Raw genomic sequence first — 25,430 nt, 5'->3', positions numbered from 1 at the left:
TGCACTTTGTTGTGCACTCAACCAGAAAAGTTGTTATTTTAAGGTGTCTAACACAACTGGCTGTCTAACTAATGGGAGGACACCTAACCAATCAGTGTTCAAAAATGCATAAAACAAATATTGCCTCCAGCCTCCAAGTTTACTTAGCTGTCCTTGCAGACGGTAGCCCAGTGTCTGGTCACGCTCAGTTGCGTTGCGTATCATCCGGGTACTCACGGGGGGGAAAAACAATAACAAAGGCAACAACCAGTCCGGGGAATTGCGTTAGATCAGTGCCCGTTTAAAATCACATCTTTGTTCTCGCTACCGCTAAACAAAGATCTGAGGACATCCCATTAGGGGACACTTTAGAACAACCTTTCATCCGACCAATCAGAGTGAGTGAGTATGGTTTTACGCCACTTTTAGCAATAATCCAGCAATATCAATAGAAATTGGCTTCACACAATGTACCCATGTCGGGAATCGAACCCGGGTCTTAGGCGTGACGAGCGAACGCTGTAACCACTAGGCTACCCGACCGCCCCTCACAGTCGTGAAGTGTTGCGTTTGTCATCAGGAGCAATCATACTGACATTTTATCAAACGTCAAATACTCTTATTATTGCCTTCCGAATTAGAATTCTATTACCTATGCTGGTCCAAGAGACGACTTAATGCTAAAACTCTGTGGCTGATTTGCGTGCCACCGTACCCCGACGGGATGGATGGTTGCTCACTATATCAATCACTTGAGTTTCTGGTCCAGACTCGATTATTTACTGGCCGCCATCATATGGCTGAAATATTGCCATGAGCGGCGCTGATCTCGAAGCCGGGAGGAGTTATCTCCCTTCCAACACGATCCGCGCCTATGTCACTCAATCTCATGAATTCGAAGTTATGATAAAAATGCAATATTTTCTACTGTTTCAAGACATATATTTTTACTTTGAAAGGTTAAGCTTAACAATTACCTTTTTCACACCACATTGTTTTTTTCCAAAACATCATGTACAACAGTCAACTTTAAAACCTACGGCAAACTATATTTTTCAAGTAAACTGCAGAGCAAAGAAAGTATTCACTTCAACATTAGATTCACTGAAAAGTGAAAACAGTCGCCGAAACACTGCAAACTTAAGGTTCAAAACACTACGATGATACCCGTGTCAAATACATCACCCTCATGTCTTGTTTGTTTCAAACCATGCCACACTTTAACATGACTCGGAGCCGACCAGTCTTTGTTTTGTCCGCTTGATAAGTACCACCCTTTAAAGTCTTTTGTTATGAGATCGAACCACCGAACTGCCGCACTCCGGGCAGACGCTACATGTGTTTGCACACATAATGTGACCCCCATCTGGACAACTAGAGTTTACAGATGAAACATTTCGTTATCATCGTAGTTTGCAATTAAAACACAGGCAGTAGATAAAATGAAAAATCCCAGTGCAAATTCCATGTTATCTTTAGGATATTTGCTTCTTCGTCCATTCACTGGTGTTTCTGTTGAAATACTGTTCCTCTTCAACACTTCTTGGTAAAGTTCCTGGTGTGGATCCTCTTGGCGTTGATTCTCTTGGTGTTGAGGACTTACATAGTTTATCTCTGTTTGCTACATCTGTTCTATATCGCATTGCAACACCGTCTCCACCTCTGTCAAATGCATGATTAGTCAGAATAGAATCACTGCTCTTACACCTTCCCCGCGAGTAAGGGTTTACTCGCAATTCCGATTTCACTTCAGAACGCGCATATTGCTTATCTCTTCGCTTCACCGAGATATATGATTCAGAAAAAACAGCCGGACCTCAGTGTTTGTTTGCACAGTTGTCGACTGATCGACATGTATGTGTTGTGTTTCTCCTATAAGCAATCAATGCACGCCTGGTTTGGTTTTCTAGTCTAGTTGGTGCTTCAGCTTCATCAACATACCCTGGACCTGAAGTTGAGGATTGAGCAGTGTCTGTGTACTTGGTATTTTTGGATAACTCCATGGTCTCAATCTTTTCTACAGTTACCTTGGATGATTTGCTTCCTGTGGTCTCCTGAAGGTAGGGCGCATGTTGGGATCCACTAGACACCAGCAGTTTACTCCTTTTTCTCACTGACCATTCCTCCCTAACTGACCTTTGCTTCTCATAGTGTTTTCCGGTTAGTATATCTATGTCCAAGTCCAGTATTCGAGATATATCCGTGGTTTCTGCAGACGCCCTTTTCCTCCTAGAACTTGGCAAAAAGTCTTTAGTTGTACTTCTTAATGGTTTGGGCGTCAGATTTAGAGAAAGTGCATTTGGAACACTTGTAGGTTTAACTTGGTTGGTTTGTCTTTCAGATGTTCTGACTGAGCAGATATCTTGTCTGTGTGACTTTAAATGTCCTTTCTGATTTGCTGTACTGTTCCTTCGTTTGGGAATAAAATTGTTCCTGCGATTATTTTTGAAAATGTCAGTTACCTTCCCTTGTCCCTTCAGTGATGAAATCCTGACAGCTTCTTTCACAACTGTCTCCCTGCCTTGAAACAAACTATTCATCGTTGTTATTTCTTCTTTCAGCTTAAAGCTATCTCTTTTCTGCTTCTCATTCCTGTATGGTACAAATTGAATTTCTTCACTTTGGAATTCTGATGGGTTAAACCAATCTACAACAGGAGATTCCACCTGGGCTGGTATTTGCTTCTCAGAATATGCTTCTGTTGGTTTAACTGTGGTTGCTTCATTCACGTGAGACACGTTCGTGTCATGCAATACAAACAAAGGTTCTGTTTTGATACAAGAGCTGGAGACAAAGTCAGTACATGTTGAATGAATATCTGAAAAATGTTTTTCCTGTTTTATATTATCGTTTCTTGTCGTTGGTTTATCTATTTCTTCAAGACTTTCATTTTTCAGTCGTCCATAATCAACTACTGCAAGCCTGCTGTTTGCTGGCGGCAGGGATGCACTCCCCTTGTGCTTCTCTCTTCCTCTTCCTCCTCCTCCGTAATCAACTCCAGTAGGACTTCTGTGTGTTGGGGGCAGAGATGCAATACGCTTGTGCGTCTCTTCTCTTCCTCCATGGTCGACTCCAGTGTGGCTTGTGTGTGAAGGTGGCGGTGATGCAACCCCCTTGTACTTCTCGCATCCGCTCCCATGATCAACTCCACTTTGACTTCTGTGTGTTGGGGGCGGAGATGCAATACCCTTTTGCTTCTCTCTTCCTCTTCCTCCTCCTCCTCCGTAATCAACTCCAGTAGGACTTCTGTGTGTTGGGGGCGGAGATGCAATACCCTTGTGCTTCTCTCTTCCTCTTCCTCCTCCTCCGTAATCAACTCCAGTAGGATTGCTGTGTGTTGGGGGCGGAGATGCAATACCCTTGTGCTTCTCTCTTCCTCTTCCTCCTCCTCCTCCGTAATCAACTCCAGTAGGACTTCTGTGTGTTGGGGGCGGAGATGCAATACCCTTGTGCTTCTCTCTTCCTCTTCCTCCTCCGTAATCAACTCCAGTAGGACTTCTGTGTGTTGGGGGCGGAGATGCAATACCCTTGTGCTTCTCTCTTCCTCTTCCTCCTCCGTAATCAACTCCAGTAGGACTTCTGTGTGTTGGGAGCGGAGATGCAAAACCCTTGTGCTTCTCTCTTCCTCTTCCTCCTCCGTAATCAACTCCAGTAGGACTTCTGTGTGTTGGGGGCGGAGATGCAATACCCTTGTGCTTCTCTCTTCCTCTTCCTCCTCCTCCTCCGTAATCAACTCCAGTAGGACTTCTGTGTGTTTGGGGCGGAGATGCAATACCCTTGTGCTTCTCTCTTCCTCTTCCTCCTCCTCCTCCGTAATCAACTCCAGTAGGACTTCTGTGTGTTGGGGGCGGAGATGCAATACCCTTGTGCTTCTCTTCTCTTCCCCGATGATCGACTCCAGTGTGACTCCTGTGTGCTTGTGGCGGAGATGCACTACTCTTGTGCGTCTCTCCTCTTCCCCCACGATCAAGGCCAGTGTGACCTCTGTGTGCTTGTGGCGGAGATGCACTGCTCTTGTGCTTCTCTTCTCTTCCCCCATGATCGACTCCAGTGTGACCTCTGTGTGCTTGTGGCGGAGATGCACTACTCTTGTGCTTCTCTTCTCTTCCCCCATGATCGACTCCAGTGTGACTTCTGTGTGAAGGTGGCAGCGACGCACTACTCTTGTGCGTCTCTCCTCCTCCACGATCAACTCCAGTGTGACTTCTGTGTGAAGGTGGCGGCGACGCACTACCCTTGTGCGTCTCTCCTCCTCCTCCACGATCAACTCCAGTGTAGCTTCTGTGTAAAGGTGGCGGCGACGCACTACCCTTGTGCATCCCTCCTCCTCCTCCACGATCAACTCCAGTGTGACTTCTGTGTAAAGGTGGCGGCGACGCACTACCCTTGTGTGTCTCTCCTCTTCCCCCATGATCAACTCCAGTGTGACTTCTGTATGCTGGGGGAGGAGAAGCAATCCCCATGTACTTCTCTTGTACTCCAACTTCTGACACAGAATCTTCACTGTCTGATTCAAAACATGCTTCCTTCTTTATTAGTTTGTTTATATCTGCAATTTTTACTTCTTCCTTTAAGGTGCCACTGTCCTTGTACTTCTTCGCCCTTTCCTGGCCTACTCCAGTGAAACTGTTCTGCGGGTGTGACAGGTATGCACTTCTCTTCATTTTCTTCTCTCCTCCGTCACTTATTCCAGTGTAGTGTGGTGGTGGTGATTCACTCTTTTTGTGCGAGGCAACGTCTCCCCAAAACTCCTTCTCCTCTTGACTCTTTCTGTCTGCAATAGTGAAGGTGCTTCTGCCTCCAGGTGTGCACGTGACACCAGTAGGTACTTCTTCAGCCTCTCCTCCACCTCCAACATCGGTGTATCCTGTAGGATAGGAACACGTGGGTTTCTCACCCTGTATCCTGGTGATACATTTGAGGTACGACATGCGCCTGCAGTTGTGCCTGTGAACCTCTGAGTCGAGCCAGAACACTGTCAAATGTTTCTTGTCACTTTCGGGGAGATTTTGGACAAAGCTGCCTATCTCTTGACCTTGGGCCCCAAACATGTGTCGCTTCAACTGACGACGAATGTTTAGTGATTTTCCCACATAGACTGTCTTTTGTCTGTAGGCGATTTTATACACACCTTTCATTTGTTGCTTGTCGGGAAGTTCATAGTACGGCTTGTGATTTGATTGGAGGAGCTCGCACGTAGGTATCTGTGGAAAAGAGTATGAACTTGAATACGTTTAAGAATAGATCTTTCATACCCGTAATAAAAGACCAGTCCTAAATAATGTTCATTTTTGTTATATATTTGCAAATAGAATCGTGTCTTTTTTTATGCCTATGATTGTTTAGCTGTCAGCTGCTTATAAATCAACGTTTGTTTGACCGTAATTTATGCTTACGCAATGCCATAGCTTGCTGCAAAATCAAATCTACGTGCCGTGGGTATGCTGTAAAAGCACAATACCATCTCTTCTGAGACGTACGCAACCGGTGCCGACGTCCAACAATATGCCCATTTTGATTCCACGTCACTGCCAGGCACGCCTAGCTTGGTGTAGACAGCATATGAGTTTCAGAGGACAAGACTGGGACAGTAAACTGTTCACAGATGAGTCCAGGTTTCCTCTGGAAAGCTCTCGTGGTCGTGCAGGAATCAACAGGCGTCCAGAAGAACGTTTTAGCGACGTTTGCGTTACTCTACGTCGTCAGTTTGGAAGTGGAAGTGTAATAGTATGGGTTTGCATCACAAATCATGGGAGAACACAACTCATCACTGTTAATGGCAATTTGAATGGCGTTACCGGGACGACATCGTGCTAGATCATGTTCTACCCTTTGTGCAAATGCAGGGACGAAACGTCACGTTGCGGCAGGATAATGCTCGCCCACATGTTGCACTTGAAACAGACTTTTTCAGGCAGCATTACATTACTGTACTGCCGGCTATTTCTCCAGACCTCTCCCCCCCCCCAAGAACATGTCTGGGATGAGATGGAACGACGCCCACGACAGAAACAGAACAAGCAGGTCACGATGGCTAAGTTGGGCCAAATATACTACTCAAAAGAAGTTAAGGATCACCCGATTCTTTCATATTGGTAAAGTTAATCTGTCATGACATGAGAGATTAACTATAGTAATATAAAAGAATCAGGTGATCCTTAACTTCTTTTGAGTAGTATATTTGCTTGACATTAGGAACAAGATCCCATAGGCTGATTTGAATCATATGGCGTCTTTATTGCGCCGTCGCTGCCTCGCCTGTGTCAACGCGAAAGGTGGTCCCACCCGATATTGACATTGTTCATAGAGCTGTTACGCCTCTGTCAGGGCGGTGCATGGTATGGGTTTTGTCAATGAATGTGTTATGATAAAACATTGATCAGACGAAAGACCAAATATTATGTTGTCATTTATAATAACATAACATTTACTCCACTTTAGAAGAAGCACAGTTATTTTTTTCAGTTAGCATAGCTGTGAGAGATTTTCATTAAGGAAAATGTATTACAAATCAGGACAGAACAAGTTCATAGCATCCTAATGTGGGTCTGTATCGTTTCAAGGTGAATGGTTAGTTTTGAGCATCCTCACAACTCAAGTGTCCCATGATCTAATAACGGTGAGGTGTGGGATAGCCTAGTAGTTCGCTCGTCACGCCGAAGACCCGAGTTCGATTTCCATTCCACATGGGCACAGTGTGTGAAGCCCATTTCTGGTGTCCCCCGCCGTGATATTGCTGGAGTATTGCTAAAAGCGGCGTAAAACCACACTCACTCACTCACTTACTCTTATAAAGGTGGGCTTCCGTACATCATGTACTTTGGTCCCAAACCCGATGATATCGGAAGTGAGATTGGGGTTTTTGTGTGGCCAGTGAGCTGCTGCAGCCTCAGTCGATGTAGTGCGTTCCATCCCCAGCCTTGAGGCGGACTTGTGACCCCCTGTGTCAGTTTCCCCGAGGTCTTCATGCTTAACTGGCAGACAGCCACAATAGCCGCATGCGTGCCCCTCAGTTTGTGGTACATAGAGGACACATTGTCCACAGCCGCAGCTACCCCGGGGGACCCCACGCTTGTCTTGGGCGTAGGACATCAGGAAGTCTTCAGCAACCTGAACAATAACGTAAAATAGCATCATATCTATATTCACTGACAAAAACGTAGCCAAGCGTGGATACAGCATTCTGGAAAAAGAGTATTTTGTGATTTGGATATTCGCCTTCAGTAACGTTATAACTTTGTTGAAAATATATCACCAAATGAGTCGTGGTTTTGTTATACGTTGCTATTTATACACCCGATAACCCTTTAGGGGTGGACCATTGGACCATTTGATTTCTCGGGTGGAGGTGTATAAGTCAGTTTACATCAAAAGCTATGCCATTTATATTCATCATCCACAATCTTAGTAACTGATAAGCTGTGAGTACAAACATGTCAAGTTGACCAGTTTTCTGTCAATTTGAAGAAAACGGCACACGGAGCCTTTACTGCACATGGTGTTGTGAAAAAAGTCTTTTATTATATGAAAATGCTTTATTATACTGCATACTCAAACTCAAACTATAGGAATCCGAAACCATGAAGCGTATATATAGCATATATCAATTTCAGTTTCAAAATGTTACTTTATTGTGCATTTAATGCTTAATAATACAATGTCGTGTCAAATCGATAAACCGAACGGTCAAGCGACTTATCCTTATCTACACTAATATGTGCGTGTTTTGTTTGGGAGGTGGCGGGGAGAAGCCGGGGGAATTGGGTGAAATATATACTGGACACCGTAGGTATAAATACAGCAACATTAGGGCAATGCACATTTATTAACAAAACATCAGGTTTGTATTGCTTACCTGTGTGGAATGTCTGCTGATGTCTCGATGATGGAAATCTAAGATAACATCAACAGCATCTATCGTCTCTCCTTCTCCTTGAAGGGGTGTTATGAATCTGACCTACATTATACACGGCCAGTCCGATAACGTCTACTTTCTCTTTCTTTTTGGTTTCTGCATTCTTGGTTAACGCAGCTATATCTAGGTACGGGTGTGGAGGTCAAAGACGAAGTTTTTAAAAAGTTCCGAGAAAAGTGGGAAAGTGCTATAAATAAGGATAACAGTGTCAGAGGCAAGGGAGGTAATAAACTAAGGCTATACAACCAGTTCAAGAAAGATTTCAGTGTGGAACACTACAATAAACTCCCGGTGTCAAGACAAAACAGAAAAGCTCTCGCCGTATTTAGAAGTGGAGTTGCACCGATAAAACTGGAAATTTGGCGCTATAATAACCTCCCGGTCAGTGAGAGAGTGTTTTAATTGTACAGATTGTGTGGAAGATGAGCTACATGTTCTATCAATGTCCAGTTTATAAGGATGTCCGTAAAGAGCTTTTAACAAAATTTATTGATGTGTGTCATGATTTTAATCTTCAAAATGATTATGTTAAATTGTGTTTTATTCACGCCAGCCCTATTGTTGTGCATGTTGCTGCCCAAACCTGCAAGGCTATTTTAAACATACGGAAAGATATTTGATATACTGTATAGTGTGTTTAACTTTTGTGTGTACATTTACCCTTTATTTATTTGTATTTTAGTCATCTTTATTTGTATATTTTAACGTTTTCGTCTCTCATAACTCCAATAGGAGTGGCTCATTTAAATATTATATATATATATACATACATATATATATATATATATATATATATATATATATATATATATTTATTTGTTTATATCTATTTATTTATATTTATGTAATATTTGAGGTGAGACGTAAATAATATCTATCTATCTATCTATCTATCTATCTATCTATCTATCTATCTATCTATCTATCTATCTATCTATCTATCTATCTATCTATCTATCTATCTATCTATATAATATTTGAGGTGAGACGTAAATAAAATATCTGTCTGTCTGCCTGTCTGTGTAAGTGTGTACCGGCTAGGTGACTTTACTGATTGCGTGTTATCGTATGCCGACGGTGTGGGGCGTTACTCGTAATAGCAATCACTGGTTTGCTTGGTCCAGACTCCATTATTTACAGGTAACTGTCATGTAGCTGGAATACTAGTATTACTGAGTGCGACGTAAAATTCTGAATACGTGGGTGATAAGATGACTGAGAATAGGATCCCATTTGTTTGTTTCATAGCTTGGTATATTTAATCACAGAATGTAATAATGTCATACCAAAAGACCAATAATATTAAAAATAACCAATTGATTTATTTGAGGTCGTGTATAAAACCCAATGTTCCCATTTGTAGAATTAACAATAAGATAAAACAATCAATATAATAAGTGGTAGAAGAACCCAGATCTCCTGACAAAGACTGTGCAAAATAACTCAATAACGTTCACCCCTGCCTCTGAGGGTGTCTAAAGGATATATCAGTGATTCTCATTTGGCATTTCTTGTGGCATGTTGTGGCATGTTATGAAATATGTCCGTGACCTCGCAGCATGAGAGGAATGATCAGTTGTGTTGCAAAACATCGATCACATCGATCAAAGGGTTAACTTATCATACGTTATCTTGCACATGTTATCTCCTGCTATTAATTTGTCAAAAGTAAGTGTTTATACATGTATATGTAGTTTTACTCAAGCGGACAGAATACACCCATATCGGGGCGTGAAGTACCTATGTAAACACAATATACTTCGTTCAACGGATTAGCCGATAATACGTTGATTGATTGCTAGTTGTTATCTAACATTGTTGCTTATAGACCGCGGGAGGACTCAACGTCGACTGGTCAAATTGTTCCGGCAAAAGCAATCAGCTGTACCAAGTGCTGCGCTTATGGTTATAATCATTTAAAATACATATAGTAAAAGCTGCAACTAAACGCGATATTGGATCATATTATTTCTGATAAAATAATAGTTTTAGATACAATTCTACCGATCCCTGCATCAAAATTCTTTAAGTAATATTTTGGTATATTTTTTAACCAAATCACCGGTAGATTGGTAGAAAATGTGCTATTTCCGACTAAGTTTACGAGAAAATACACACGTCCGGCAATCCTAATTTCTGCATATAAAACAATGCCTCGCAGAACAGACAATACACTTTTCATAGTAAATCATCATGTCTGGAGATAATTTATCTCAAATTTCAAATTTTTATTTACCAAGTATTTTATCACCTGTTCGTTTACCTGAATTCGCTGAAGTGATATGATGTACATTTTTCCCTGTGCATTCTATAATGGTGACCTATAGCATCCCCTTTTAAGTCGCTTATACACAAACAACAACACAAACACATGTCATTTTGGCTGCACCTGTCCTCCTTATTAATACCCTTATGTATCCTTTATTTCATATCCTTATGCCGATCACAAGTCAAACGAGTCGAAATTATAGCCCATAATAAGAAAATTGTGAATCCCGCGAAGAAATAGGCCATCGATATTTCAATACTTTCAAAGTTAGAGTGTTGTTTCCCTTTAACCCCAAGAATTGTTCCGTGGTATGCAATGTCGAGACAATCTTGAGACTTACCTCCCCCTTCAACGACACTTCCGTGTTTTCATTAGGCATTCGCTGATGTAATAACAATACATTCCTGCAATATCTGACTTTGAAAGGTAGTGTATTCACACTTTTACACATTTCGTGTATACTCATGGTATATAATTGATTCATTTAGCAGCTGGGTCTTGTGTCAGAGCCAAGGGAGAGAAGGACAGCTCGGACTGCCAGCTAACACTTTCTCCGTGTTGGTTTCCTTCTAACGATGACATTCTTTGTTTCAGCTTGAGTAGATCTAGTTTTCGCTTGTTATTCTTCTTTATCGAAAACACCTGTGTTGTCTTCCGGATATTTATAAATTACACCAGCTGTGATAAACATGTGTAAAACAACGAGTGTGTTTAGGTGCTTGTAACGAAGTCAAAGTAAAATATCTTGAGTCACTTTTTATTCAAATAAAACAGATTCTACCTTTCACATTTTTTACATTAGTTGACCCGTACACACACTGAAATTATATATGGCATTCTCGTAGCGGATACTATCGATACATTTTAGTGATCGATATGTGATAGTAATAATTAAGACTCGTAGAACATGTACAAGGGACTATCTTTTAAGTTTTTGTTTTGAAATTTTGAAATTATGTCGATTCTTACCCACCTATCAAAATTGTAACTGTGTCATTCTTCTAGTCGAACTTCTTTATAGGACAAAAACACTATTTTTACATTCTTGTACCATGCATGAATCATCAAGAAGGAAATTGTGTTAATCATATTTATTATTTTATTGCATTGTATAATCATGATAATAAGACTGTTCTTCTAATTTATACCAGATCTGAGATCACTGGGAGATTATGTAATAAGTTGGATTATACAATGCAAATATTCCAGCAAATGACATCATGCTTGTCTAAGTCGGCCTTGATTGTCATCCAGATATTACAAACTGGTCAGGATTAAAGGCATTGAGTTGATCTAATTAAGTGTAATTAAAGAAATGCACAAACAGCTGTTTTATAGCATCTTTATTGGCTTCACCTGGTTGGGTTTATGGTGATAACTATAATGGTTGGTGATAAAACAAACACATCTCAAGTTTGTAATGACAAGATAGACACAATTTTTGTGGATAACAACTTCTTTTATACTGGGAAAAGCGACGTTTCGGTATAGATCCTTATACCGTTGTCAAGCAAGACTGAATGAGGGACATAGTACAGAATATATATAGTAGGTGGAGGATTAACAGTAGAGGATTAACAGTAACAACAATTGCATACATGAGTGGGATAACATTGGTAGGTGTTGACAACAAAGGGATGATGCTGTCACAACACGATGGACAGAGAACACATAGGTGGAAGCCAATAGGTTGCAGGTTGCAAGGTTGTTGCAGGTTGCAAGGTTGTTGCAGGTTGCAAGGTTGTTGCAGGTTGCAAGGTTGTTGCAGCATGCATCCAGGGCCACTTGTTGACTGAGTAAAGATCGTGTTGTACCAGCATCTTGTTTTGTTCCATTTATGAACTTCAATTCATACCTTAAATTATCAGATTGCTTCTGAATTCAAAATTTGGAATTATACAGTATATCGTGATACATTTCGCAGTACGGCCTTGTGAATCACAAAATGGTGTGATACACATCCAATGTCCATCCCTATTGATTATCGATTCAGCATTTTGTATCACGATATGGATCAGCCATTGTTTTGTATAGGCCTGGGTATCAGCCAACTTGTGAATAGGTTATCAAATTCATTTTATGTACGAGTCTTTGTGTGAACAAATTTACTATCCTGGTTATTCTAAAGTCATGGAAAATGTACAAACTGTCTTTAGTATGACTTTGCACTTAAGGCGTTCATTACCAAGTTACACTTTATGCTGTGTACTGTGTGTACATGGGGAATGTGGGGAATGGATGAGAAACCTTTAGTTCAGCAATACCGGGGATACATCCTGTACATAAAGTAGCTTTTTATACCTAAAAGGGCAGGGGTATGTAGTTATACATGTACCAAGGAATTCCAACCATCTGTCCGACCAAAGTCATTTTTTTGTAACCTATAACTTTTATTCCTGTAGGAGAGGTGCAGTGCAAAGTTTGATTTCAATATTTGGATTTTCTAAAGCAATACAGGTTTTTCTTTGCTTAGATTTTTTTTGCTTAAACATTTGCGTGACCAATAACTTGAAATCAACTGCATGGATTTTTTTCAAATTTATGGAAAAGTTTCCCTTCTAATAGAAAGGGTGCAGTGCAAAGTTTGATAATAATATGCATATTTTCTGAAATAATCTGATGTTTTTCATGTTATGAAAAGTTTAACTTTAATATGGGTATTTTCTGAGAAAATATTGTGTTTTTCTTTCTGAGTTCGAAACATGAAAAACACAATATTTTCAGAAATATGTTGCAGTTGAAGTTGGGGGTATAAGTGAGCCCTGCTCCCTGTTTGTCTTGTTTGGTTTTACTGTTACTCCATGCTTTATGAAATGTTTAGTGTTAAATAAGGAGAGAGTAATATTTGCAGTGTTTGAAATTAAGCATGAAAGTAAAGATATCATTGCCATCATCCCAGTGTTTAAGTTAAAGACTTAGAGAGTCCCTAGATTCAAATATAGCAGAAATATTGCAGACACCATGATCCCCCTTACATATAGAGCTACACAAATATATTTTTAATAAGGTATATTTCAACAAACCCGAAATAAATGAAATAAAAACAAATATTTGTTTTAATCATATTTCAACCAAACAAATTTGGTAAAACATTTAAGAAGTCATAAGATAATAAATGTGAGACCTTTTCAAGTTTCTTTGCATCCCGAGTATTCTTCAGTTTTCAGAAATTAAGGGACGTCCTGGGCTCATTGAAGTTTGCTGCTATACCGCTGACTCTAGTGACCCTCTAAATGTTTAACTTTTAACACTGAGTCATGACAAGGACCCCTTGACTTTGATGCCTAACTTCAGACACTGGACCCTGTTCATACACATTGGACCAGTGAAGATCCGAGGTAGAATAGGTCTTCAGCAACCTATGTCTGCCGTAAAAGGCGACTTCGCTTGTCATAAGAGGCGACTAACGAGATCGGGTGGTCAGGCTCGCTGACTTGGTTGATGCATGTCATCGTATCCCAACTGCGTGGATCGATGCTCATGATGTCAATCACTGGATTGTCTGGTCCAGACTTGATTATCTATAGACCGCCGTCATATTGTTGGTATATTGTTGACAAACAAATCATATACATTGATGAATCAATACGGTCAGTGTATCCTGAAGTCATGTTGTCACATAGGTCCTTATTACTTGAGGGGTAGACCCGTGAAGATTCCGGGGTAGATTAGGTCTTCAGCAACCCATGCTTGCCGTAAAAGGTGACTTCGCTTGTCGTAAGAGGCGACTAACGAGATCGGGTGGTCAGGCTCGCTGACTTGGTTGATGCATGTCATCGTATCCCAATTGCGTGGATCGATGCTCATGATGTCAATCACTGGATTGTCTGGTCCAGACTCGATTATTTACAGACCGCCAACATATAGCTGGAATATTGCTGAGTGCGGCGTTAAACAACAAACCAACCAACCAACCAACTTTAGGGGTAGTGGGGTGGCCGGGTGGTTAAAGCATTGCCTTGTCACAACGCAGAACTTAGTTTTGGCATGGACCTATTTTGCTATATTTGTCAATTTGAATTTCTATTTCATTTCAACTATCATGTAATTGGTACAGTGAGCGATGTAAGAGGAAAGTCAGGTATTTTTCAGTTAGTGTGCAATCTCAGCCCAAACAGACAATTGTAAATTCATGTGTGAAACAGTATATCAGTCATGAACCTTTTCCCAATTCACTATAATGGCATCCCCAAACACCTACACACCAATATAAATGTCTCTACATTTGGGGTTTGAGGGTAAATTTCAAGATTCTTGTAATGGCTGCTTTCATACTTGTGGCAGCGATGACACCATGAGTGTAATGATGGTATCATGTGTTGGGGAGGAGCTTGCACCATCCAAACTAGCAACGGAAACCACGATCTTAGGTCCTGTCTCTTCCTACCTCCATGGGACCGCCTCCGTGGCCTAGAGGTAGAGCGTCAGCCCGGAGCCCGGCCGCATCATACCAAAAGACGTTAAAAGATGGTACTTGTTGTTACCCTGTCTGGCGCTCGGCATTAAGGGGCTAAAACAAGGACTGGTCAGCTTGGAGTCAGCATACTGTGTCTGAGTGGGGTATTCATGTTAAACTGCGGCATGGTATCTCAGTGGGCTAGCAATATAAATCGGCATGAGTCCGGATTAGTACAAGCAGACACACACACACACACACACACACACACACACACACACACACACACACACACACACACACACACACACACACACACACACCCACGTCGCTATATAAGTGCAATAATCTTGGACGCGACGTTAAACTCAATTTCACCTCTTCTCCTACCTCCATTAGTGATTGGTGGTTTTATCCCCAGGTGTTTCATACCTGAAGACATTAAAAGATGGTTCTTGTTGTTACCCTGCCTGGCATTAAGGGGATAAAACATGCACTTGTCCGCTCAGTCAGTACAGTGAGTCTGACTGGAATATTCATGTTAAACGGCGGCATGGGATCTCGGTGAGCTGGCACTACAAAAGCGATGTTAATCCAGACTTAGTACAATTAGGCACACACACACATATACGTCACTACATAAGTACATTAACCCCATTTCACCTCACCACCTTTTACTGACTCCAGCTAATGTTTGCCAAAATGTTAAAGAGGGATTAGGCTTAGGTATTTTGTAGTCGCGGAAAATTTGATACAAGTCCAAAAAATAAGAGTTTCTTGATCTGATACTTCACGTTTTATGTAGTGGTGTAAAGATTCAGCAATACAGTATTGTGTTGTACACCTCTAGTTTTATGATGTATACTATAATTTAGTTGTATACTATAATTACTGAGGGTGAAACAATACAGCAAGGTCACAATACGATACGTATCATGATACATAGGTCACGATATGATACATATCTCAAAATGTAGGTTAAGATACGACACATATCGTGATACTCATATTTATATCAAAATGCATGGAAACTTCTTGGCTATAAATATTTTAGACCAGGTTTAAAAGGAAAAGCTAGCTGTAGACACATGTTCTTACTGGCTATGTTTAGTTGTGAACTTGAAACATTAATAACAAATATTTTGTGATATTTGACTGACAAAAACACTGGGGGTCATCAAATGAGTAGTTAGTAATTTATTTTTAGCAAGTGTATGGTTTTGTATCAATACGGAAAAAAATCTGTGTCACATATTAGGGCTGGGACAGGTAACTCGGGTACTCGGGTCTGGTTGGTACTGAGTAGGACCCGGGTACCCACAGGACAACCCGGTCCTGTGGTTAGTCACATGATATATTGACAAAATTTCACTATATAACTACATTGTTCCACTACAGTTTTAAGCCTCTAAGGTTCGCATTTCTTCATGACTGTGAACACGTTCCTTCTGACTTATATATGTTTGAACAAAGCTAAAACTTCAGTCAACTTCAGTGTATGCACGACCACATCGTTTTATATTTTGTGAGTAGGAAAGTACTGCGAAAACTGCGAGTGACACACACTTGCATTAGGTTTGTGATGCAGTTGTAGATCAACGACAAACAAAAAACATTAGCATGATAAGGAGACATGGTTTAAGTCTATTTACTCCCTCATATTCTCAACCAGCCAGTTTCATAATTTAATCAATAATCCCGTTTCCTTAGTTACACAATGTCAGTCAGTGTCAACAGCCTCATCAGGAAAGTTCACCAACCTGCCACATCTCGTTAAGTTCAGGGCTTCATTTTGACTTCAAAAACTGGGGTCCAGAGCCCCGTTCCTCAAAGCGATATTAGCACTACGACAACCGTAAGTCTATGTTACAGTATGGGCCTTACGATTGCCTTAGTGCTAAGATCGCTTTGTGGAACAGGGCCCAGGACCCCATTAACTAACTTCAAGGTACCAGGGCCCCGTTCCACAAAGCGATCTTAGTGCTACGTTGATTGTAAGCCTATGATTAAGTATGGGAGTTACGACCAACTTAGCACTAAGATCGCTTTGTGGAACAGGGCCCTGGACAGTAATGATATGGTGAAGTATGCGGTACTGTACGATTTGATAATTATCTTAATTACAGGGACTTTATATTTCTTGTCAAGAAGTTGGTACAATGAATATTACTGTGCATCCTGAGGGATGCACTTTATTTTTTTTCTGTGTCCATTCTAGACATTTGTGAATACTGGATGCACATTTATGTGTCGTGTAAGACCTTGTAAGTTGTTTACATAACACTAAGTAGACCAGATATGCGCCAGCCAGTCTATACTGTTAGATAAACACGCCACTTGAACTTTCCTTGTCAACTACAACACACGTATCTACTGTTTAAAAAAGACAGACTGACTCTTGAGTTACCATTTCATCAAGACCGCCTCCGTCCTCCCGGAGAGCGAAAGGTCCGGGGTTGAACCCCAGCCATGTCATACCAAAAGACATTTAACGATGGTACTTGTTGTTACCCTGTCTGGTACTTGGCATTAAGTAGGTAAAGCAAGGACTGGTTGGCTCGGAGGCAGTATACTGTGTCTGAGTGGGGTATTCATGTTAAACTGCGGCATGGTATCTCAATGAGCTAGCACTACAAATCTGCATCAGTCAGGACTAGTACAAGCAGACACACGCACACACATACACGCACGCACGCACGCACGCACGCACGTGCGTGCATGCACGTCGCACGTCTCAAAGTGCAATAATCTTGTACGCAATGTTAAACCCTGGCATTTCACCTCACCATCTCATCAAGGTTAGTGTTAGACACTCATGGCGCAAAACTTACCAGATTTATTGTATGCACATTATCAAAGTTTCACACATGGACATCGTATTTCATAACAATGTCTGGACCTAGGCAGAAAATAGGCACCACCCTCTTTCAGTGGCGGATCCAGAAGGGGGCCTCTGGGGGTGGCCACCCCCATTTTTACATATGATAACTTTTGGTATGCGCATTTCCCATCATGATAACGTGTTCATTTGGTTGTAAAAGTATAATCATTAATGATATGCATATTTTGGGGTGGGATATCCCTTCTCTTCCCCCCCCCCCCCCTGCCACACACACACTTAGGTTACAAATGGCCCAAGTGCTACTGGATCCTGGATGCTCCCCTGCCTTTAACGATATGTCATGGGGTCAGGAAGTCGCACTGATTGTTAGTTAGATATGACAATACAGACACTGATACAAGATAACATCAGTCAGGATAAGAGATACGATGAATTGCATCAACCAAATCAGCTAGCCTGACCACTTAAGGTAGGAAGTACTGTCTAATGACAAGCATAGCCGCCTGTTACGGCAAGCATGGGTTGGTGACGACCTTTTCTACCACAAATCTTCACGGATCCACTGATCTGCTGATAATAAAACAAAAAAGTAGAAAGAGGTTTTAATGCTTATTTTTCTAATATTTTGTTTTATGCAAACTCCAAATCAAATGTGAAAAACACCTCTGAATTTAGGAAAATAAGAACTGTAAGATATTTACAAAATAACGAGAGTTTTACCAGTTTGCCTGCCAGGGGCCCCCAGTTTAGAATCCTAGATAAATCCCTGATGGCGGTATTGTTTATGCTATTGATGGATTGTAAAAACGTTTGAAGAAACTGCAAGTGATTGAGAGGTGGAATCTGATTAGTCATTAGGAGGGACATAGAAGTGACATAACTCGTAATAGCCACAGGTGGCACTACGATTGCCTAGTTCGGCAAGGGTGGAAACTGGACTTTTAGAGTCAGTTAACTCCCTTGCTTCAGGAAGATGGATTAGGAGCACAACATGCCCACTTTCATTGCTATTTTTGTTTTCAGTTTACTGGTTCAAACAACTCGAAGCCAGACTCTACAATCACAATAGAAAAATAAATTCATTTTTACGTATCACTCACTGACTCACTCACTGACTCACACACTGACTCACTCACTCACTCACTCACTCACACACTGACTCACTCACTGACTCACTCACTGACTCACTGACTCACTCACTCACTGACTCACTCACTGACTCACTCACTGACTCACACACTGACTCACTCACTGACTCACTCACTGACTCACTCACTGACTCACTCACTGACTCACACACTGACTCACTCACTGACTCACTCACTGACTCACTCACTGACTCACACACTGACTCACTCACTGACTCACTGACTCACTCACTGACTCACTCACTGACTCACACACTGACTCACTCACTGACTCACTCACTGACTCACACACTGACTCACTCACTCACTCACTCAACCACTCACTCACTCAACCACTCACTCACTCAACCACTCACATGAAAAGCAAATTGCATAATATCAAAACCAAATTTCATTAGAAATGTTAAATGTATGACTATCAACCTCCATTCCTCAGCAATATACAGGTCAGCTTGCCCACATTGTCCTATGTTACTTTTATCTGGTCCTTCGTTTTATCTGGTCCTTCGTCACTGGAGCAATAAACATGAGGAATATTCCCATGAATGGGAAACTCTGCTGTGGGAGCATTGATGGAGCTTGTTCCATGGGAGTCATCAGATGTCTGGGCTTCACAGTGTATTGCCCAACGGGTGTTGATTATGTGTATTTGTTCTAGAGAATAGCTTACCGTATTCGACGTAATAAGTGCCCCGCTCTAATAAGCGCCCATTGCGATATTTGCTAATTAGCACCCCTTCCGATTGATCAATGTACACAAGACTTATTGATTCGTGTATAATACTCACTCGTGTGTTATATGCACCCTTAATTGTGGGCAATTAAATTAAATCTGGAAAATATATCTCTCGTGTATGATACGTACATACTTTTCTTTTGAATCATTTCAGGCTGTCAGCATAATCTACTTTACGAATTTTTCAACTCTGTTTTTGTTCTCACCAAAATTATATTCTAATAAGAGCCCACTATTTCCAATTTTGAGAGCGCCCCGGGCGCTTAATACGTCGAATACGGTATTCACTAGTGAGCCATGGTGTGCTCGCTCCATGTGAATAATAAATGGCTTCAGTACAGATATAAAGTACAAGTATTGATCCCTGCGTGAAGGATCCCAACTGATTGCCTCCCTTGTCGCATGCTCAGTTCCTATGTTAGAAGTGTCTCAATATATCGAACTGTTGCAATTCTTTGCCTTACGACAGTACTGTATCTATAGGAATTTTAAAATGGCAATAGTCGATAGTATGTATAACAATCAATAGTTTCAATTAGTTATAAATAATACATATATTATGCAAATTTGAAACCTACCTATGTGTTGATTATCAAAGATTACGACCTCAGATAAGAGTTACTTCCCTTTGGTTTGAACAGCAACAGTGAGATTGTCTTTGATATTGTCAGCAATACATTTAACACTGCATTGGTGCGCATGTATTGCAGACACGTGTGACATATCTACTGAATATTTGCATCAGTGTACAGTTCTCGGTAGGAAGTTTTGCACCAACACCATCGCTACTATAATAACCACTACCGTATTCAACGTAATAAACGCCCCGCTCTAATAAGAAAGTCCTTTTGAAAAGTGGAATATATTTTTTTTAAATGTGTTTTCACCTGCTTACCTGTTTTTTTCCGAAAAGAAAGCTGTAAAATATGAATTAAACAAAGCATGGCCTTAGTTTACAAATGTTATCACCCAAAACCTCACATGAAGGGGAATAATTTCTGAATTACATTAAAAGTGATATTATGTTACTGGAACAGTCCAGTGTTCTTCCCGTCAAGTCAGACGCCAAATTTCAATAATGAACTTTACAAGATAATTGCATGCCAACTAACATGACAATGTTTTTTAAAATATATTTTTAGATCAAGGAATAACAAAGGGCCCCTGAAGTTAAGATTATCAGGGTTGTTCACAGGTAAAAATTTATTTTTTGACATGTTCATAGGGTTGTTCACAGGTACAAATTTATTTTTTGACATGTTCTTAGGGTTGTTCACCAGAATAAATTTATTTTTTGACATGTTGTAAGGGTTGTTCACCAACAGAGTTTTATTTTTGTACAAATCTTTGCACACATTCTAAGCTATGTTGTTTTTCTTCTACAGTGCTACAACATGGCGGAGCAACCTCAGGCCGCCATCCAGGGCCTCACCTGCGGGATCTGTCTTGACAAGGTGAAGCACTCGAAGCAGCTGCCCTGCTTCCACACCTTCTGTCGGGACTGTCTGGAGAAGCACATCAAGCACTCCAACAACACTGTCACAGACCAGGGGAAAGAGGTCATCCACTGCCCCCAGTGCCGACGCTCTGTTGCTGTTCCTGCCAAAGGCGTTGATGGTTTCCCCAGCAGCTACTTTGTGATGGCGAACTGTGACATGTCAGAGATCGAGTCAGGCGATATGACCTGCGGGGTGTGCGGGACCGAGGACTCTGCTGTTGGGTTCTGTATTGAGTGTCGCAAGAACCTGTGTATGGAGTGCAAGGAGCTGCACAAGAGTGACGAGAAGACTCAGAACCACCACATCCTGGTCATGGGAGACGGAAGGAAAACTGTTGAAACCATAGAGATGTGTGACAAACATCCAAGTCAGGAACTCAAGTTCTACTGCACTGAGTGCAGAGTGCCTGTCTGTCTGGATTGCCGCCAGACTCTGCACTATGGTCATACAGCTATTGACATAGCTGAAGCTGCAGAGATAGACCGGGAGAAGCTCACTGAAATGGTGGAGGATCTGAAGTTGCTGGGGATCAAGTTCAAGGCTGCCAAAGAGAAGGCAGACGAGGCAAGAGACAGGATGAAGGTGAATGGGGAGGTTGTGGTTGCAGCGGTGGAGACGCGGAAGGATGAGGTAAAGAAGATAGTGGAGCAGATGTGCGAGGATGGGATCAAGTTTGTCAAGGAGAAGATGGATGCAGAGAAGAAGACCATTCAGGCAGAGTATGAAAACATCAGAGAAGACTATGACCTCCTTCTGAGATCCATTCAGGAGTCTGAAGAGGTTCTGCGACTCAGTGCTGCTTTACAAATTGTCCGTGTTGCTAAAGATATCAGCGATGTACTTGAGAGATACGCGACACTTCAGGCTCAAGAGTTGGATGAGAAGCAGTCCATTTTTGCTACAGGAATATATGGGACTCAGATTCTTAGCAACTTTTGTGGAATGTTTGGCTTTGAACCGCTGAAGCTTAGACCAGCCTTCCATTTTGAAACAGACCACTTCGTGGAGTTCAGCCTTATTCCTGTGTCTGCAACACAAGCATGGGTCTCCTATTACACCTCTGAAGGAAGTGCACTCGTAAAGTATGACTTCTCTGGGGAGAAAAAGGAAGATATCGCTCTCCAGCCGGATGGAAACGCTCGAGTTGTGAAGCTGGGCCGCGAGTTTCTCATGACATCTAAACAGGAGAAAAAACTGTACATCTACAAAGGTAAAGCGGAACCACTGCAGGAGTTTGCAGATGTTGGTCTGCCGCCCAGGGGTATGGTTCTCACACAGGAGAACCAGATTGTCCTCTGTACATCAGAATCAAATGGAGACTCCGACAACGCCCTTCTGGTGTTCTCTGAGCGGGGCGACCTGCTGCAGAGGGTTGTAGAGGAGGATGGCAAGAAGATCTTTATGGCCCCAAGGTACATTGCCGTCAACATCAATGGTGATATCTGTGTGTCTGACAAAGGAGCGAGCTGTGTGGTCATCCTGAATAAGAACTTCCAGGTCAAGGCGCGCTACATTCCACCAGAAAGTCTCAAGCTTCGTAGCTCCTTCTGCCCTCGAGGTGTCTGCTGTGACAAGTTTGGCCGCATCATCGTTGCCGATGGCTGTAACAACAAACTACATCTTCTGTCAGCTCAAGGGGACTTCCTCCGCTTCCTGGTGGGGGAGTCTGACAGCATCAAGTGGCCGCGCCTAGTTTCCACAGGACCTGGAGACAAACTATGGGTAGTCTGTCGCGGAAATGTTCAAGTTTTTGACTACCTTGACAACTAAACCTTAACCTTGGGACAGATGAAGTCAGCTGAAGGAACATACCTTACCACAACTACTGGATGTCAACTGTTCCATGCTTCAATTTGCAGCATGTCTTCTGTTCATGTTGGTTAGGATTGATATGAAATGCAAAGGTTCCATAAGGACTGACTATTTGATATTCTCGGGGTCTGGGATTCGGTCAAAAAATTAATTTGCCCATCAAACTGCACAAAAGAAATTTTGTTTTTTTATTATGCTTCAGTTTGTTGAAACAAAATAGATGCCACAAAATATACAGTGTGGCATGGTGTTCTTAAAAAAATATATATTTAGGCTCATAAATTATTTGCAGCTGTGGCTGAAAAAATATCTCATCTCAATACAAAATGTCCCCCCTCCAAATATCAAACGGCCGACTTAGTGATCGTCTCAATACAAAATGCCCCCCTCCGAATATCAAACGGCCGACTAAGTGAGTGTTGAATGAGTATTGTGTTAGTGTGAGAGAGTGAATGTGTGAGTGAGTAGTGAATGTGTGAATGAGTGTTGAGTGAGTATGACATGAAGACGTTCTTTTCTAAATGTTATGGTACCTTCTATTGGCATACTCTTTAATCGTTTTATGAATCAAACATTGATAAAATGTGATATCAGCACTGTATGCATTTTTGCTGTTGCATGTGTCAAAGGTCAAAAGCTTTTTGTGCCGCTCTGCTAACATAGAGGATGTGTTGAGACATTTATGAGATGTTTGTATGACTCACTCTGATTAATTTATTGATATGAACACAATGTCAACAAAATTAAGCTGATGTGATCATGTACTTAAAGAATTTTTATCATTTAAGAAAATCTGGCCATGTCCATCATATGAAGGACAAATTAATCTTTTTGTTTTTATCTTATGACATTTTTGATATCTAATTCATGAAAATGTATTAAATTCATGACATATGCACATTGCAAGGTCTATTTTGAAGAATGTGTGATGTATACATGATACAGAAATTGAGATGTGTTTTGTTTAGAATTAGTTGTGGTAAATTTAGAAAAGATCACATTTTGCCATGATTCTTGTCAAGCAATTTTTCTGCTGAGGTTTTATGCATTAGTGATTGCTGTAAATATTGTTCCTCAGCAGACAAAGATGCAGCATGGTCGGAGTCTGCCTATGAACTTCAGGGTTCACACGAAGAGGCATGAGCTGCTGAGAGTTATGGTGTCAGTCTTACTACGCAATCGGTGTTGTCACACCTTACAGCAATACTCATACCTGTCCACTTGCATCATCAATACTTCATCATCTTGTTTTCACCCCCTTCCTCCATCAACCGTGACATTTCGTTTTTGTGGTTAACAAACCAGTGAATCAAAGGACTGGTTCCATGCTGTGCTCAGACCAATGGGCTTTTAGTTTAAGTTTCTTTACAATGTGTGCATCACTTGCAAGGGCAGATCCAGCATTTTTGGAAGGGAGGGTTCCAAAATATCAAAATCCTCTCTCAATGATTTTACTGCCTCGTCTGCTTCATGCATTGCCTCAATGTTGTTTTAACTAAGTATTTTGATGAGAACAAGAGAAAAATACCATTCCATCAATGTTAGGATTCACACAATGTTGGGACTTCCATTAGTTATGGGGGACACAAGTGGCCCTGTCATCTAAGTCCCTGGAATTCACTGTACAGAGTTGTGTCCCTTGGGCACACCAGACACCTAAGATTGTCGGTTCGAATCCTTGTTCGCCTTGATTATGCTTCTAGTCTGTCAGCACCATACCCGTGCTCATGGGTTTCACAAAAGTGGTAAATGTCTGAGAGCTGCATCACTTCGGGCTTTCCTCCCACATTCAGCTGACAGACTGTGATATAACTGGAATACTGTTAAAAGCGATGTTAAACCCAACTCACTCAGTTTTGAACAGTTTCATTTTATTACCCTACTAAAAAAGTCATGCATCACTACTAGGGCTGGGACCAACACCCCTATAACCAGACCCTACCTGGGTACCCGCTGTTGGTGTCAAGATATAGGTACAAAAGGTCCAATTGGGAATAGTTTGACAGTAGCCCTGGCAAAATGTATTTAGATACACGTATAAAACGATGTGGCCATGCATACACTGAAGTTGACTGAAGATATAGCTTTGTTCAAACATAAAAGTCAGAAGGAACATGTGTTGTGCCCTTAAACCTACAATTGTCTTAAGTCTACAATATTCATGAGTGAGCGTGACTTATGTATGCACGTGTTCATATTCATGAAGAAATGCGAACAGTAGAGACTTAAAATTGTCGTGTAACCATGTAGTTATATAGTGAATTTTTGTCATGAAACAATATATCATGTGACTAACCACGGGTCCGGGTAGTCCTGGGAGTACCCAGGTCCTACTCAGGACCAACCCGACCCAAGTACCCAATACCTGCCCTAGTCACTACAACACCAAACAGCTGTCGTCGTATTCACGGGTGATGGAAGAAAGTAGTGTATACCAAGAGTTGATGATAGTTCACTAGTGTATCATACTATTGACATTGTTCATGTTGATAAGGCCACAACAACTTGATTACGATCAAATTTGAATAAATGCCCCAGAAACAGATAACAAGCAAAAGGGTAAGTGGTTTATTTTGTTTTTTCCAAAACGGCATCCTTCTTTATGTGACGTGAATTGGTGGGGGGCCATGAAAAAATGTGGTTTAATACTAAGCCCAATCTACTAGGGCAGGGATGAGTCCAAATTTACTACCCTGGTACCCACCTCCCTATTTCCTGACCCTACCCGGGTACCCACCTCGCTATTACCTGACCCTACCCGGGTACCCACCTCGCTATTACCTGACCCTACCCGGGTACCCACCTCGCTATTACCTGACCCTACCCGGGTACCC

General features: G+C 41.5%; 2 protein-coding genes across 2 annotated transcripts; one reads left to right on the top strand and one right to left on the bottom strand.

Annotated features, from left to right (window-relative positions):
• Nucleotides 1–443: 443 nt before the first annotated feature.
• LOC124128160 lies at nt 444–10,542 on the bottom strand. The gene is made up of 4 exons (XM_046491559.2): nt 10,504–10,542; nt 7,835–7,936; nt 6,766–7,089; nt 444–5,183 (listed from the first exon to the last, which is right to left on the bottom strand). The coding sequence occupies exons 1-4, from the start codon at nt 10,540–10,542 to the stop codon at nt 1,797–1,799; spliced, it is 3,852 nt and encodes a 1,283-aa protein (XP_046347515.2). The 3' UTR covers nt 444–1,796.
• LOC124128165 (E3 ubiquitin-protein ligase TRIM71-like) lies at nt 10,512–23,504 on the top strand. The gene is made up of 2 exons (XM_046491564.2): nt 10,512–10,589; nt 20,671–23,504. The coding sequence occupies exon 2, from the start codon at nt 20,680–20,682 to the stop codon at nt 22,552–22,554; it is 1,875 nt and encodes a 624-aa protein (XP_046347520.1). The 5' UTR covers nt 10,512–10,589; nt 20,671–20,679; the 3' UTR covers nt 22,555–23,504.
• The last annotated feature ends 1,926 nt before the right edge of the window (nt 23,505–25,430 follow it).

Source organism: Haliotis rufescens, unplaced genomic scaffold (assembly GCF_023055435.1).
Source record: "Haliotis rufescens isolate VD_foot unplaced genomic scaffold, xgHalRufe1.0.p SCAF_17, whole genome shotgun sequence".
Classification (NCBI taxonomy): Eukaryota; Metazoa; Mollusca; class Gastropoda; order Lepetellida; family Haliotidae; genus Haliotis; species Haliotis rufescens.
The sequence above is the reverse complement of the archived record's forward strand: the minus strand, read 5'-3'. Positions and strand labels throughout refer to the sequence as shown.

Coding starts and splice junctions, on each gene's coding strand:
- LOC124128160 (XM_046491559.2), bottom strand. CDS start 10,542: ATGCCTAATGAAAACACGGAAGTGTCGTTGAAGGGGGAG. Junction 7,090..7,834: donor TCAGCAGACATTCCACACAG/GTAAGCAATACA, acceptor GTTATTGTTCAG/GTTGCTGAAGACTTCCTGAT. Junction 5,184..6,765: donor GGAAGCCCACCTTTATAAGA/GTAAGTGAGTGA, acceptor TCTTTTCCACAG/ATACCTACGTGCGAGCTCCT.
- LOC124128165 (XM_046491564.2), top strand. CDS start 20,680: ATGGCGGAGCAACCTCAGGCCGCCATCCAGGGCCTCACCTGCGGGATC.